Below are 16,742 nucleotides of genomic sequence, written 5' to 3' on the forward strand. Positions count from 1 at the left end.
TCATAGGGTGCCCTTGTTTTATGTATACCATTTCAAATCTTTAAATTATATTATACAAAATTTACAAGTTAAATTAAGTAAAATATAATTAATAATATAACTAATATATTTTTAGACAAAGATAATTAAATTTATAATCAATATACAATTATAATCAAAAAAAGTTTATTATAAGTTGATTGAATAAAGATAGTGAAACAAGATGATTGAAGAATAACTAAATAAATTTCAATTCATACAAAATTTTAACACGTGTTCCTTAGTGTAATAAAATGATTTTTTTGAAAAATGAGTGTATTGAAATTGAGTTAAATTAAATATTTACAAAGCAATTTATACACATTATTTTTATATTTACGTTTAAATCACTTAATGTTAAAAAGGTTTAAGTCGCTGTATTAACAAAAATGTGATTATATTGAATTTTTCATCAGTATTTCTAACGCATCATTTCAAAATAAAAAAAATATTTTAGTCAGACATTTATAAGGAGTAACACAAAATATTGTATTTAAGTCAAAAGAGCGTTAGTTGTGACTGAATCCCTATTAGCAAGAAAGATAATTATTCTTATGTTTATATTGCCATAAATATTTCGTAAAATATTATTTTCTACAATAAGACGGTTTTTGTTTTTATAATAAAAACAAAATTATTTTGAAGAAATTTTCGTCAAAATAAGTGCTCATTTAGCGCAATCATTAAATGATAAAAATACATAAAAGCATATAATTAATTCTTGTACGTTACATTATGATAAAGGGATACACTTTTTGTTCCTATTTCTATTTTGTCCCACAAATATTTTAGGAAAAATAAAATTTACTTGTTTGTTACGTGCATGTGTATATGTGACATAAATCAATTATACAAAAAGTAATACTTCAATGTGGAATCATTGACACCAATCATACAGGCAAGTGTTGAAAAGAAAACTTTAGGAATAATTTGCGTGTAATTACATCAGTTATAAATAAATGAAAAAAGACGCAGCACGGTAAGGTCGTGTTATAGTGGAGACGCAGCATAATTTGGACGAATATAGTTGATATATGATAGTGATTTACATCAAAATCATAAAAAGCACTTTAATGTGAATCTGTTAAATTTCACAGTAATATATACATTTGAAATTTCATAATATCTATGTTTTGATATTTCACTCAAATAATAAATTATTGTTAAATTTTTTGCTTAAATGAAAATCATGTTTTTTTAGTGATATATTTTTTTATTTTGACGGTATATCATAGAAGAATATCAACGGAAAAATGTTTTTTTAATATTGAAGTACACTTCAAAAGCTTTAATTTGGTATAGGTTAAAAGTAGTCAGACATTGCTGTTCATTTTTAAAAATCGAATTGAAAAACATATTTTATATAAGTGATCACGTTTAAACCTTTCCTGTACTTAGATTTCTCATCAGATTTTCACCAAAAGAGAGCTTATAATATCCAGTGTACTCTATTTGGTCAGTGAACATTTTTATGGACAGACAAAAAACAACACACTACAATAAAAACAAATCCAACTTTCTCAGCTTCGCATCGAAAATAAAAACTAGAATAGCTAGAAGATGTTTTTATAATACCAAGTTAAATAATTACAAATTAATTCATATCTGAATATAATTTGTTTTTAAACTCCGAGAGTTACATAGAAATGACTACTATGATCTATTGAAATACTATGTTATAATATTAACGTAAAAAAATTTTAATATTAACAGAATTTTGAACTTGTCTCATAAGTTCCTGGCCTTATATCGATTAATAATAAATTTAAAAATATAAAATTCTTATAAAAATTTCTATTTAATAATGTCAAATTAAAATTTACAAGTTGAACTAATTAAATTTTAAAAATTTAACTTTTTTTAAATAATAAAATATTTTAATAAAAATACTTAATATAAGACTAAGTTATTATTATTTAAGATATCAATATATTTATTAAAATAATTTTTGGACTCCAAGATCTATTTTAAGTTTATTTAAAATTTTATTCTCCAAAATATAGAGATTCATATGTGTTTATACATTTTAGTTAAATTGTTTGTGTGTTATTATAAATAAAATATAAAAGGTTGTTTTGCACGTTTAAATATTCAATATATAAATAAATAAGATATTTTTGGCACCTCTGTCAATACGGTACTGCGCTGTTATTTTATCGCATTTTGTGAAAATGTTCAGTAAGTTAATAGTAATTTTGTTTTTAATATTATTTTCTATACATTTAATTTATTATAAAATTTATGGAGATAACCCTGAGGCTCCATACGAGTTTTCTCAACGAGGCCCAGTAATCTATTTACATACTAAATAATATAAATTAGTGAATGAAAAAGTAAATAAATTATTTAAATTGAAAAAAATTGAAATAAATTATACAAATATGTTATTGAAGTACGTCATTATATGATACAACATGTATGGAGGCATGTTAATTAAGGAAAGTTAAATTAGGTGTATAATGTTACTACATATCCATTTGTTAACGATAACTATAAACCTTAAGTAAAAATAATACGTATTATAAAAAGTAACCCCACTAATTAGGACCCATTTTACGGTTATCAAAATTATCATGGTGTTGCCCCACAAGATCTGTCACGAAAAATTAAATTTTATTGTATTGAATAATATGAAGAAATTCAACTCCACGGTCTAATAAACAACGTCGAAGCCTTGCGCATCACATCGCGTAAACTTACTGTTGTTTTTGCATGGATTAATCGAACATTTAGTAATTTTATTTACACTATATGGATAACCACAAGGTTCTCGAAATATACATTAAATTTAACACTAATTAAAAATAAACTAAATGCAAACAGTCTGATAATTAGCGCGAAACCGGTCACACAGTGATACTTAGTATATTCTGTATGACGGCGTAAGTCTAGAACACGTGTGCCTTCTGTATGTTGATGGCTATTATAGTTTTACCGTTGTAAGTATTTGGTCATGCTACAATTTTCACACAACTAACCTGAATATTATGATAAATTATTTGATTTCAATGACCTAGTAAAAATGAAGACAGGATATAATTTCTTTTTTTTTTACATGATTCAAAAATGAATTCGTCCATTGCATTCAAAATTTTACAAATAATAAAGAACTTATGAACTGAAAAAAATCAAAGGTCTAAAACATCAACAGCGTTATATTTTGGGGGAGGGGTGGTTATACAATCCCACATTACAAACTATATATAGAGCTGCAAAAAAAATATATTTGATAATGAAACTGCTTTATGAAATTTATTTATTTTTCTATTTCTCCTTTTGAAAATTAATTTTGAAATAACCTTCGTACAAAATTACTAAAAGCTTTTAAAATAAAGAAACAAGTATCTGTTATAACAAATATATAACAGAATTTAAATACACAATTAGATTCTTAATGTATTTACAAATTATAATATTTGATAAAACTACATTATGATTATGAATGTATTAAAGCTTTCATGGATATATAACTTACAATATTTACAGATATCTGTAAATATTCAAAATTAGGAATAGGACTTTTTCTTAATTGAGAATTAATGAATTGTTTCATATTTTTTAACTATACTAAAATAAAAATTCATTACTGAGAATGCATTTTTAAATACATTCAATAAGTAAAAACTAAAAAATTAATGAACGAGACTTTAAGTTATTTTATGTTATTTTAATGTAGTAGTTCAGCTTATAATGTGTATTTTAGTTATGGGGAAGTTATGCTATGATTAATTTTCACATAGTTGGGTCTCAGAAGTAGTCCAAACAAATTTTATAAATGCATAAATTTTTATTCTAGTAACTTTCATTTGATTTGTTCATTAACAGTTTTGAATGGAGTTGGCTCAAGTTTATGAGAAATCCAACCAAATATGTCATTCTATTGAAGTTGTATCTATTGAAATATCGTTGACAAAACCTACAGTATAATCATAAAAAAAAAACTATTATACTTATACTACTGACTGCAAATGATTTTTTCATTATTTAACATTATATTTTTTTTAAATCTGGATTTTTGGGTTGGTTGTTCTTTATAAGATATGCTTAAGAAATACTATTTTTTTAATAATAATAATTATTAACTTAATAATTTTTTTTTTTTTAATTTATATGAATGAATAATTTTTCAAAAAAAGTTTAGAAGTTAATTTATTGATTTTTTGTTGCATACTAGATTAAAATGAATAATAACTAATTTATTCAGTGATAAAGTATTTTAACATTTAATAAAATTAAAACTATATTATTAATATTATTAATTAAAAAACTAAAAAATATTAAACTCAAAAGCCACAAAAAATTACTGATAAACCGCGGATACGTATTTCGGAAATAATGTTATCATTATCAACGCTAAACATATAGTGAAAAAGGGAAAAAAAGTTTTAACCGGTTACCAATTTGAAAGGTTGTATTTGGTAAGCAATAACTCCTTTTAATAAAAGGAGTTATTGCTATAAAAATGCTTAATATTGTTATTTGATAAAAAAATCTTAACTTTTTGCAAACCTGTTGATTGTCTTGGATTAATAATATTTGGTGTGTAAACTTATACTGTCTCTTAACAAGTGTTCTTTTCTAGTAATTACTATAATTATAATTTTCACTGCATAATACGTTTTTATAGTAATATTATTATAGTAACATTCCACAAAAGAAAATAAATTCAACCTCCACTTCCCATTATACAAAAACAGTGATTTGATGAAATAAGATTAGATAAAGAAAAATACATATAATATATTACATATTGTGATACTAAAAGGGAAGAAGGGTTAGACACCTAATATATTCATTATAATTTATCATTGGATTATCGTTTAAAAATTACTTATATTAATTGTGTCACGAATATTTTAATTATATACTTGTGTTATAATAACTGCACATTTTCATGCTCGTAAATGGCAACAGCCATAATTTTGGAATATTATATGGATATTTGTGCAATGATTTAAATTAATTTTTAATGTTTAATTTAATACATTAATTTTATATTAAGGTTGCAACGTTATGTAAAAAATGAACTTTTGGTTCACAAAACATTTATGCAACATTATTTAACCGTTTATTTAATGTCTGACAATCAAATATAAATGTTTTATTAATATTGCACATTACTTTTGTAACGTTAATTTAACATTGTAGCAATATTTCTGTGTTATCTGGGAATTTCCTCATTCTTAATATGCAAATAGAGTCGACACTAATTTTTTAAAGCCCCGTTCATATAAGTTGTGAGCTAACAATTTATTCAATTTTTCTAAAGTTTGCAATTTCGGCACGAAATTGTAACTTATTATTTAATTTTGATTTTTGATTACACCTAGAATTTCAGTTCAGAGGTCAATTTTTTTTCAAAATAAAATATATTAAATGATTTTTAAATTAAGATATATTTAAAGGTGTCGGGTTTAACCGGACATTTTCAAAAGTTAAGTTGAAAAAGTTCTATTTTTTATACGCAATTTTCAAGTGTTGAACGCCCCATAAAATGGGAATGAGTCAGATTATCAAAGAATGTATGTTAGATAAAAGAAACGCAATAAAGTTAAAAATAAAAATTCGACCATTTTTACGGCGGCCATTTACGCCATAAAGACAAATCTAAAGGTTTGCATCAAGGAAACAGGGTTTTGATAAAATTGTAGGCCAGAAAAAAATTTAATTCACCTTTTTGGATTGTTGGTCAAAAATAAAAATGTAACAATATTATCACTGTATGAACATTTATAAATTGTGGTAATATCGCGAATCAAATTTTTAAGTCTGAATTAGTATTGCAAACTTTAACACCAGAAAATAACCTGGGATGATTCTAATAGCTTGACAATTCACAATGAATGGTAATGGCGCATCCGGAATCAGAGTGATAGTACAATGAACGACACTAAAACAATAGACAAAGATGAAGTGGTAAACAATGGTTTGTTAACATTTTGTATACGTGTGAAATGGTATGTGTGCGAGTTCACCAGACCGCCGCTGTTTTTTCACTACCACCGCTCAGTTTTTCTTTCTTTTTTATAATTCACCAACTATAACATTAATCGTACACTCTCTGTAGCACTATGACTTTATTATCATTATCATGTTGACGTTGGACAGATTACATGGAGTGAAAATCATAAAAAAATAATAATAAAAGAAGAAACAAACTTAAAGTAAGTATTTCGTAAAGTATTAAATTTGGATTTCCTTTAGGAATATAATAATCTCTTGTACAATTAGTTTAAAGTTTTAATTAAAAATTATTCTTTTGTGAAAATTTATTAATAATATTAAATACAAGATTTTTTTTTAGCTTCAATTCGAAGTTGTGAAGGTATTAATTTTACTAGATGTTTTTTATTTTTATTTTGTGTTTGTTACCACTTTTTCTCAGCTTTCACCGAACCAATTTCTTTCAACGATACGTCAAAAGGTCACAAATCTAATCTAGTCAAAGACTTTATCCTCAAAAATTGAAAAAATTATCCTTGTTCCCAGTAAATGGGGGAAATCCCCAAAAAAAATTACAAATTTAAAAATCGGTAATTTTCGAAATTTTTAAAATTTTTTTTACTTAAATCTGCCATAACTTTTTCAAAAATGATGAAATGAATATAATATTTTTTTATAGATGTATGATGTCTCTAACTATTATTATATATATATTTTTATAAATTTGATCATTTACCAGCCCACAGGGAGGGATTCAAAATGACAACGTTTTCAAGTTAACTTTTGATAATGTTTTGGAAATACTGTCAGTCTTATATGTATCATTAATTAAATTTTATGTAATATACATAAATTAAAAAAACAAAAAATTTAACCTCTGGACTTTTTTTATTTAAAACTCGTGAAGTAATAGAGGTGTCAGTAAGTAAGAAAACAGGTTTCTACTGTTCACATTGTTTGTAACAGTTGACCTGTTTCCTTATTTACTGAACACATTGTATATCACTTGATTGTTATCATAACTTTTGATAGTGTTCTGGAAATACTGAAACTTATATATATATGTTTATGTTTTTATGTAATATACTTTATTATGGAAAAAAAAAATTTCGGATTTAATTTTGTCTTCATAGTGAAAATGGTTACCGTGCTATTTTTGTGTTAAAATTTTCGATTATATATTTAAAATTTTTCACTTTATATTTCTATAACTTTTCGAAAAATGTATAGATCAATACAATTATTTTATGAGAAATAATACTTATATACTTCTTTCATTCGACATTCTTTTTTTTTTTAATCGGACTACTTCCCTTAATACAGACGGGGTCCAAAACTTAAAAATCCATATAGAAAGTAGAACTTTTTGAACATAATTTTTGATAGTGTTCCGGACATACTAAAATTTTTATATAAATCTTAAATTAAAGCTTATATAATATACTTTACTATGGATAAAAAAAAATTCGGACTTGATTCTGTTTTTATGGTGAAAACGGAATTCAAAGTTAATAAAAAAAAATACGATTTTTGTAAAAGAATTGTTTTTTATATTTTTAACTTTATAACGCTATAACTTTTTAAAAAATATGTGGATGAATGTAATTTTTTTATGATAAATACTATTTATATACCTCTTTAATTAGAATTACTTTTTGTTCTTAATAATACCGTTGCCATTTATATATTATAAATGTATAATATATTTATATATATATATATTTATTCATATGTTACACTTATAAATCATAAAACTTGTAATTAGGATATAAATAAGCTTTTGGAATAATCTACCAATTTTTTAAAATTAAACACTATCTACAGTTTTGCATGGAAGCATTTTTTATGATAGTGATTTTAACTATGCCACGTCTCCACGTCTCCAGCACGATCCCACTGTGATGGTTTTTTTTTAATTTTTTATTCACTCAAATTTATACTGTCGCTTATGCCTATTTAGCTTGCCAATTAAATCATATTTAGGTTTTATTGTTAAAGTTTTAACTAATTATTTATATGTTTTTATTGTCCCTTTTATATAATTTCAACAAGACAATACTAACAAACGAAAAGATATATATTGACGCAATATATTTTACATTTGTCACTAAAAAGCCTATAATGGACAAAAGTTATAGCTAGCCTATTACTTATACCCTATTATGTAAATAATATTTTGAATAATAAATATTTATAAATTTATTTTAAGCAAACATTTTATATGGTATTTAAGATTTTTTTTTAAACAAAAATAATTTTTAAAAATACGTTAAAAGAAATTTTAGAAATTATAGATCGTCAGAGGCGTTTCAAATCTCATTTTAAAAGATTTAGGGTAACTTAATTTTTCTTAATTTGGTGAACATGCTCTTTAAAAATTTGTTGTTAATAAGCAGTGATGATAAAAAAAAAAAATCTTTAGATCTATATTTCGTAAATATCGACTTTAAAAATATTGATAGCCCTGGCTTAGGGAGTTCATCGCTTCTATTACTCTCCCTTAAATATGCCCCTGCAGAAATTAAAATCAAGTTTTTATAACTATACCTATAAAACTAAAATGATTGAAAAATTACTACTCTCTATTTGTTCATTAATAATTTTTTTGTTTTTGAAAATGTACCAAAAAGTTTTAATTATTTTTATAAATAATAAAACCAATCTCAACCAGCCGATCTCAAGTTAATGGATAAAAGCCGAAGTAAAAAAAGAGGAGACAATAATAAATATTGGTTAATTTTATACAAAAATTGTTTCATTAGGTAGTTTTCAGCATTTCTTTCGAAAGTTCAATTATCATTGAATAATTATAACACACAAGTAATTAAGTCACGCCTTAATTAATACGTATTAAGATATTCGAAAGAGAATAGAAAAAAATTATTTGATTTCTTATCGCTAAGTTATGTAGATTTTGCTAACTTCTCTAACTTAATCATTAAATAATTTACTTAAGAGTTTTGTTTCATGTAATTTAGATTTTATGTATGAACAAAAAATATTGAAAAATAATTTCCAGGCATGTTAAAATGGCTCTGATAGGAAAATTGTGGACTTATTTGTTAGCCATGTCACTTCCAGCTGCTACAGATCGTTGGATTGCTCAGGCTGTTGTACTTAGGCGAACTGAAAACTCAACAAGTAAGTCAATTTTAATTTACACTAATTTAAATAAGAAAATTGTGGTTTTAAATTTCTTTAGGATACTTTATGACCAAACCATATAATATAATATAATTCAAAAAATCCTGATTCCTTTTAATATATAAAAACCTATCACAGGGGGGTCGCGGCACAGTGATGCCATGGTATAGTTGGATCAAGTATAATAATATCTGACAGTGATTAAAATCACTATCAAAAATAAACGCTTCAATGCAAATATTTAGATTGTGTTTAATTTTAAAAAAATTGGTGTATTATTCAAAAACCTACATGATCTGCTAGTTCCTTATTAATATCTTGATTAAGATAAAGTATGTCGAATGAAAAACGGATTATTAAAAAATATTATTTCCCATAAAAAAATTGTGTTGATCCATACACTTTTCAATATGTCATAGCATTATAAGGTTAAAAATGTAAAAAATAAAATCGACAATTTTCACATAATAATAGCATTCGGTAGCCATTTTCGCCGTGAAGACAAGTGTAGAGGTCAAATTTTTTTTTTCAAATTAAAGTATATTACATAAGCTTCAATTTAAGATATATATATAAAAGTGTCCTATTCCAAAGAACAATATAATTATGGTTATTTCACGACATTAGGTGGTATTTACTACGTGAATAAAAAGTTTAAGTTTATTTTTATCGCAATAGCTAAAGATAAAAAAAAAACCCAGCACAGGAGGGTCGCGACACAGTGGTGACGTAACATAGGTGGATCAAATATAATGATATCTGACAGTGATTAAAATCACTATAAAAAAAAACGCTTCGATGCAAATCTTTAGATAGTGTTTAAATTTAAAAAATTGATGGATTATTCCAAAAGCTCAAAATTTACACTAATTTAAATAAGAAAATTGTGGTTTTAAATTTCTTTAGGATACTTTATGACCAAACCATATAATATAATATAATTCAAAAAATCCTGATTCCTTTTAATATATAAAAACCTATCACAGGGGGGTCGCGGCACAGTGATGCCATGGTATAGTTGGATCAAGTATAATAATATCTGACAGTGATTAAAATCACTATCAAAAATAAACGCTTCAATGCAAATATTTAGATTGTGTTTAATTTTAAAAAAATTGGTGTATTATTCAAAAACCTACATGATCTACTAATTCCTTATTAATATTTTGATTAAGATATAGTATGTCGAATGAAAAAGGGATTATTAAAAAATATTATTTCTCATAAAAAAATAATGTTGATCCATACACTTTTAAATATGTCATAGCATTATAGAGTTAAAAATGTAAAATACAAAATCGAAAAATTTCACACAATAATAGCATTTGGTAGCCATTTTAACCACGAAGACAAGTCCAGAGGTCAAATTTTTTTTTTCATAATAAAGTACATTACATTAGCTTTAATTTAAGATATATATATATAAGTGTCAGTATTTCCGGAACACTTTTAAAAGTTATGTTGAAAAAGTTAATTTTTTGTGAAAAAGTTGTCATTTTGAATCCCCTCCTGTGGGCTGGTAAAGGGTTAAATTTATAAAAAAAATACATCAAGCATCTATAAAAAAAATTATATATATTGATATGTTCATTTTTGAAAAAGTTATGGCAGTTTTTAATAAAAAAAGTAGAAAACATTTCGAAAATTAGCGATTTTTAAATTTGTTATTTTTTTGGTACTTTCCCCCATTTACGGGGAACGAGGGAAATTTCTTCAACTAGATACAATTTGTGATCTTTTGACGTATCGTTGAAAGAAATCGGTTCGGTGAGAGCTGAGAAAAAGTGGTAACAGACACACACAAAAAAAAAAAAAACACATCATAGTAAAACCAATACCTTTTCAGCTTCGTATCGAAGCTAAAAATACTATGACTTAAGCAAACATTTTATCTTTGAAATTATCTTTTAAAAGTAAAGTTAAGTATTATTGAGCAATCTATGTTCTATAAATCATGCAGTTGTGATATTTACCTTAATGGTTAGTTACCTTCTAGCCTATGCCATAACAGGTGACCAACGAGGTTCACCTCACTCAGAAGCATGGTCGCAATTTCAACAAAACTTTCGGAGTTTATGTTTAATAAGCATAAACATATGTTCAATAAAATTATGTTTAATTTTCCCCCCTTTTTTTTTTTTTTTATTTAATCATATATTTAGTGATGTTACTCCAAGTGATGATGATGTGAAAAAAATTTAGAAAGAATATTTTGCAAAATTACTGAATGAGGAGTATCCAAAAGAGACATTAGAGGATATCTCGTGGAATGAGGGACTGGTAGATTTAATTAGTGAGAAAAAGGTATGGGAGACTAAAGAATAAAATAAAGAATATAGAAAGAATAAAGCATTAGGACCAGATGAAGTGCCAGTAAAAGTATGGAAAATATTAGGAGGTGTTGGCATAAGGTGGTTGAAGGAACTTTTAAATAAAATATTATTAGAAGGGATAATTCTAAATGAATGGAGGAATTATAAATTATAGAGGCATAAAGCTCATGAGTCATAGTGTTAACATTTGGGAAAAGGTAATAAATAAGAGAATAAGAAATGAGACATCGATATCTAAAAACCAGTTTGGATTTATGGCTGGTAAGTCAACGATGGAGCCAGTATTTTATGTGAAGCAGCTAAAAAGTTTAGGAAAAAGAAGAAAAAGCTGTGTATAGTATTTATAGATTTGGAGAAAGCATATGATAGAGTACCGAGAGGTTTTAAAGTGGGCATTAGTGAGAAAAGGAATCCCTAAAAGGTACAATAATATAATAGAAGATATGTATGATGGCACTTGTACCAGGGTAAAAAGCGTAGGAGGATTAACAGAAGGTTTTCGGGTAAGATTAGGAGTGCATCAAGGTTCTGTATTAANAAGGTTTTCGGGTAAGAGTAGGAGTGCATCAAGGTTCTGTATTAAGCCCTTACTTATTTTCTATAGTGATGGATGAAATTATTAGAGAAGTAGAGGTGACGTGGTGCATGTTGTTTGCTGATGATATAGTGTTAATAGGAAAAAATAGGGAGGAAATTAATCAAAGGCTAGAGGTGTGTAGATCAGCTCTTGAAGAAAAGGGTTTAAGAATAAATAGGAGTAAGACAGAGTATATAGAGTAAAGTTTGACAAAGGAGAACATGAGGTAGATGAAATGAGGAGATCAGTGACCATAGGCGAGGATGTGATTGGAGAGTTGGAAATTTTTAAGTATTTGGGGTCAGTTGTGCAAAAGAGCTGTGGTATTGACGAGGATGTAAGACACGGGATTAAGCGCTGGTGGGTGAAATGAAGAGAATCATCTGGTATGTTATGCGATAAAAAAATTCCAATTAGGCTGATAAGTTAGTTCTATAACACTGTAGTGAGACTAAATATGATGTATGCAACAGAGTGTTTAGTGATTGATAAGAGAATAGAGCAGATAATGAGTGTAGCAAAGATGAGAATGCTTAGATGGATGAGTAGAGTGACTAGAGAAGATAGGATAAGGAACTAGCATATAAGAGGGAGTATAGGTGTAATATCAATCGTATATAAGATGAGAGAAAATAGACTCAGATGGTTTGGTCATGTTATTGAGAAGAGAAGAATCGGAAGCTGTAAAAACAGTTATAGAATGAATGTTCAAGGAAGAAGAGATAGAGGAAGACCAAAAAAGAGATGGAAGGAATGCGATATGAGGACAGTTGATGTGAGCGTAGAAAATGTGGGAGATCGTGTCAAGTGAAAGTTTAGGATAAGGGTGACCGACCCCAAGTAGTTGGGATTAAGCCAAGGAAGAAGAAGGAGGAGGAGAATATACTTACTGATGTAAAATTAATATAATAATCTTTTTCGGGAATATTATTGGGCATGTTTTTATGAAGTATTCTTAAAATATGAGTATATTCTTTTTAACTTTTATTATATTTTCATAATTAAAATAATGTCCCTGAAATGGGTAATGAGTAAAAAATTAACTTTGAATAAAAACAAACTAATTATCCAATTTTATGTTTTCAAGTTTACAAATAATTTAGAGTAATATTTAGAAATAAACAAATTTATACTTGATGAATAAATTGAATCCAATTTACAGTACTCATATGGAATATTTTTAACTAGGAATTTTCAATTGTACTTACACTAAATAGTTTTTTGAGGATGGTTATTATTTTTAGAAAAATTATTTAGCTCTTTATTTTTTAAAGAGTATATCTATATTCTTTTGTTATTGCATTATTACATTTATGTTATTTTTCTGAAATTTTAATATTAAAATTGGAGAGGCTTAGATTCCCAAATTCGCGCGTATGTCTAGGAGAAGTACAAAGTTCATCTAACACTACACGCCCGTTGTCGATCTGTTGCGATATTATCTGTAAGTTATTCTCCCCACTACAACAAATGTACGTTACGACATAATTTTAGTCGGTTTCTTAATAACTTTCATCCTAAAATAATAACTATTTTATAATTTTATTAAATATTGAATTTGAATTTTTTAATTTATCATCATAATTATTTACTTTATTTGAATATTACATTTTACAGCTCTTCCAACAATTGTTGAGTCCAAGATAACAGGCGAGGCATCTCGTATTATAACAGCTATTGCAGCAGACCAACGGTGCGCAGCCAATATACAACAAGCATTGGCTGAAGTTATGGATTGGACAGGCAATCGAAGACATACTGGACAAGGTAGCAGCGCGGCATCTGGGATATCAGCTATGGATCTTTCAGGTTATGCTCTACACCAACGTTTGCGATCTGCAGCTGGTGCTGAAATGTATGTTACTGGTTTAAGAGCGAAAGTTTTAGACAGTGGAGGCTTATGGGCTCAAGTTGACCCGGCAGCTGGATGCCGTTATCGACCAGATCTTGGAGTGCTAGAGGCCCGTATGAGATTTGGTAGACCTCTTCAAGTCATAGGTACAGTACGCTTGGTTTATCCAGATGGCAGAAGAATCGTTGGTTTTCCGGATGGAACAACGCCTAGTTGTGATATGGCTGTACGGTTACGATCGAATGGTCGAAGAGTGGGACTAGGATTTACGGCTGCTCCAGTGGGATCTATAGGTAATCCTAACGGCAATAATCGCTTGGAAAGTGGAAATACTGCAGGTACAATAACTATTCGAACTACAGCTACATTTATAGACAATATGGAAGACAACTACTCAAATGACTTGGGAACTACCGGTTCAGAAGATGGATCAAGCATGCCTATGTTAAGTGTACATGCATACAACTGTATAGGAATGGGCCATGGTAGTCGAGAACAAATGCTTGCATCAGCAACGGATGATAATGATCAGTTTGAACAGATACTAAATGGAAATGAAGAACTTTTGTCATCCGAAGAAGAAGATGATGGCCACTTCTTTGACACTGATGGTGGACTAAATAATGGGGAAGACGATCACTTTTCGTTCGAGTCAGACACCGGACGACGAACAGCTATTAGTCAACATAAACAGCAAAAAAAACAACAGCAACAACAACCGCAATTAGAAATTTTATTGTCAACAGAACCTCCTCCAAAGAACCCAGCAGGATTTATTACATCTAGTGATAATGGTTCGACAGATCCGGAGCCTCGTTTGAGGCTAGTAAAAATTAACGTTAATAGACCAAAACCATTGTCTCCTGTCCATCATTACTATCAAGAACATAATGCACCATTGCAAAATCATGACAATAACCAAGCCTCTACCATATTTGACGATAAAATCATGATGGAAATGGAAGAAACTTTTGTTAGAGGAGTTCGTCGACTTTTAGCCAGACATTTAGAACGAGCTGTCCAACCAGCTCTTAGAGATTCACTAATGAGGCGCATGGGATATGCGGCATCGTATGGGTGATTATATGATCATAAACTAGTTTCTCTATTCGAGATGAGCGTGAAATCAAACTTAAATATAATGTCCTTTGTAGTATAAAAAAGAAAAATAGCAAATAAATATCATATATTCTGCGCTTTATCATATTTTCAAATTTGATATATCCAATGTTTGTTATTTTCCAATAAAACAAAAAAGAAATTCAACAACGTGTTATTTTTAAAATGCACATAACAGAACTTGCAATAAAATCTATTCGTAATATTTTGGTATACATAAAAAATATTCTTTCCTATACTTGTAATATTAAATTTAAAAAACAGTTATATCGTTTTTTATTTATCTAAATTTTTTAGTATGAATGTGAAATCTGAATTTTGGTAAACATTATTAATTTTAATATAATTTATATTTTTGTAACTGGTCATAATGATTAAAAACTAAATATTTCAAATATGTTCTTATTTTGCAAATACCTGTTTGAAGAGTAGGCTTTATCTATAATCTAAATTAACTGAATGAATAATTCCTCTATAATTTATTATATTTGTTTAATCAAGTTAATTTATATTTATTATATTATTAGATACATGATGTATCATTTAATCCAAAACTCGAAAACGTTTAACTATAACTTCAAAAAACAATATAAATTTTAAACGATAAACGTTAAAATATCAATAAAATACAGTAGAAATCCAGTTAAATGAAGTTGAGACCTTTTTGAAAATAAGCATTGATTGATATTTAACAATAGTTAATATTACTATCATAAAACGCTTCGATAAGTATTCGAAACGCATTAAAAAAAAAAAAAAGAATTAACAGATCTACCAAAATTAATTCTAGAGGTAAATTACTTATAGAAGATAAGTCACCAGAACGTTTCTATTTTGTATATTATATTAAACACGGTTTAACTTGAACTAATTTAGAATTATATAAGCATTCCGTTACTATTCCAAATATTAAAAAATCGATTAATTTTACAAAAATTGTATGACTAATAGTTTCACTGCTTAATAACTTATAGAAATCGTAATTTCAGATCGTTTTTTAAAATCTTAAAGTATATTGTATTACCTTTAATTATATAGAATTATAACGAATACGAAAACGATATCTTATTATATTTAACGAGAAATGATTATTGTGCGACGGTGGTTGACTAAAAATATAAAATGTTACTTTTATTTCGTTTATAGTGAGAATTATCAATACAAACGCTAAAAAATAATACGACCATAAAATTTGAACACGTTATTTTAGTTTAACTACTATTACTAATGTTACTTTGATGCAAATTTGCAGATAGTGTTTAATTCTAAGAAATTGGTAGATAAATACAAAAGCAAAATGAACTCCTATTTTCTTATTTATAACATGAATTTATTACCATAACTTTTAACTCAACTTACAAGTTTAAAATTGACATTATTAAATAGAAAAAAATGAAATTGTTAAGGTTAATATGCAGTCAGCAAACTTTATAATTAATATTTACAGTAAATTTATCAGGAAAACTCAATTTTTTTTTAAATTTTTATCGTAATATATATCTTAAATAAAAAGCATAGTAATCATTTATAACCAAAAGTTAGTTAATTTTTGGTGTTTAAAAAGATTTTCCAATTGAAATTTACAGAACTGAATTAATTTTAATGATTTATTTTAACTCAAAAAACCAATAAAAAAAAGTTGTTAAAAAGATCTACTCAATTAAGCATATTATAAAATTTGATTATAATTGTAAAAATCGATTGTTAAATTCAGGTGAAACTAAAAATCATTTTTGTTTTTAGATTTTTGTTTTAT

General features: G+C 26.7%; 1 protein-coding gene across 3 annotated transcripts; it reads left to right on the forward strand.

The window, feature by feature from the left end:
* Positions 1–5,991: 5,991 nt before the first annotated feature.
* On the forward strand, positions 5,992–15,234 carry LOC126899106 (uncharacterized). Of its 3 annotated transcripts, none has more exons than XM_050673662.1 (3): positions 5,993–6,182; positions 8,940–9,102; positions 13,633–15,233. In XM_050673662.1, exons 2-3 carry the CDS (start codon positions 8,991–8,993, stop codon positions 14,946–14,948), a joined length of 1,428 nt encoding a protein of 475 aa, XP_050529619.1. In that variant the 5' UTR covers positions 5,993–6,182; positions 8,940–8,990; the 3' UTR covers positions 14,949–15,233. The 3 variants fall into 3 exon arrangements, with proteins under 3 accessions (XP_050529620.1, XP_050529619.1, XP_050529618.1); XM_050673661.1 differs by having other exon boundaries at positions 5,995–6,182; positions 8,981–9,102; positions 13,633–15,231; XM_050673663.1 differs by lacking the exon at positions 8,940–9,102 and having other exon boundaries at positions 5,992–6,182; positions 13,633–15,234.
* The last annotated feature ends 1,508 nt before the right edge of the window (positions 15,235–16,742 follow it).

The sequence above is a fragment of the Daktulosphaira vitifoliae genome, unplaced genomic scaffold, assembly GCF_025091365.1.
Source record: "Daktulosphaira vitifoliae isolate Bord-2020 unplaced genomic scaffold, ASM2509136v1 Scaffold_2, whole genome shotgun sequence".
Lineage (NCBI taxonomy): Eukaryota > Metazoa > Arthropoda > Insecta > Hemiptera > Phylloxeridae > Daktulosphaira > Daktulosphaira vitifoliae.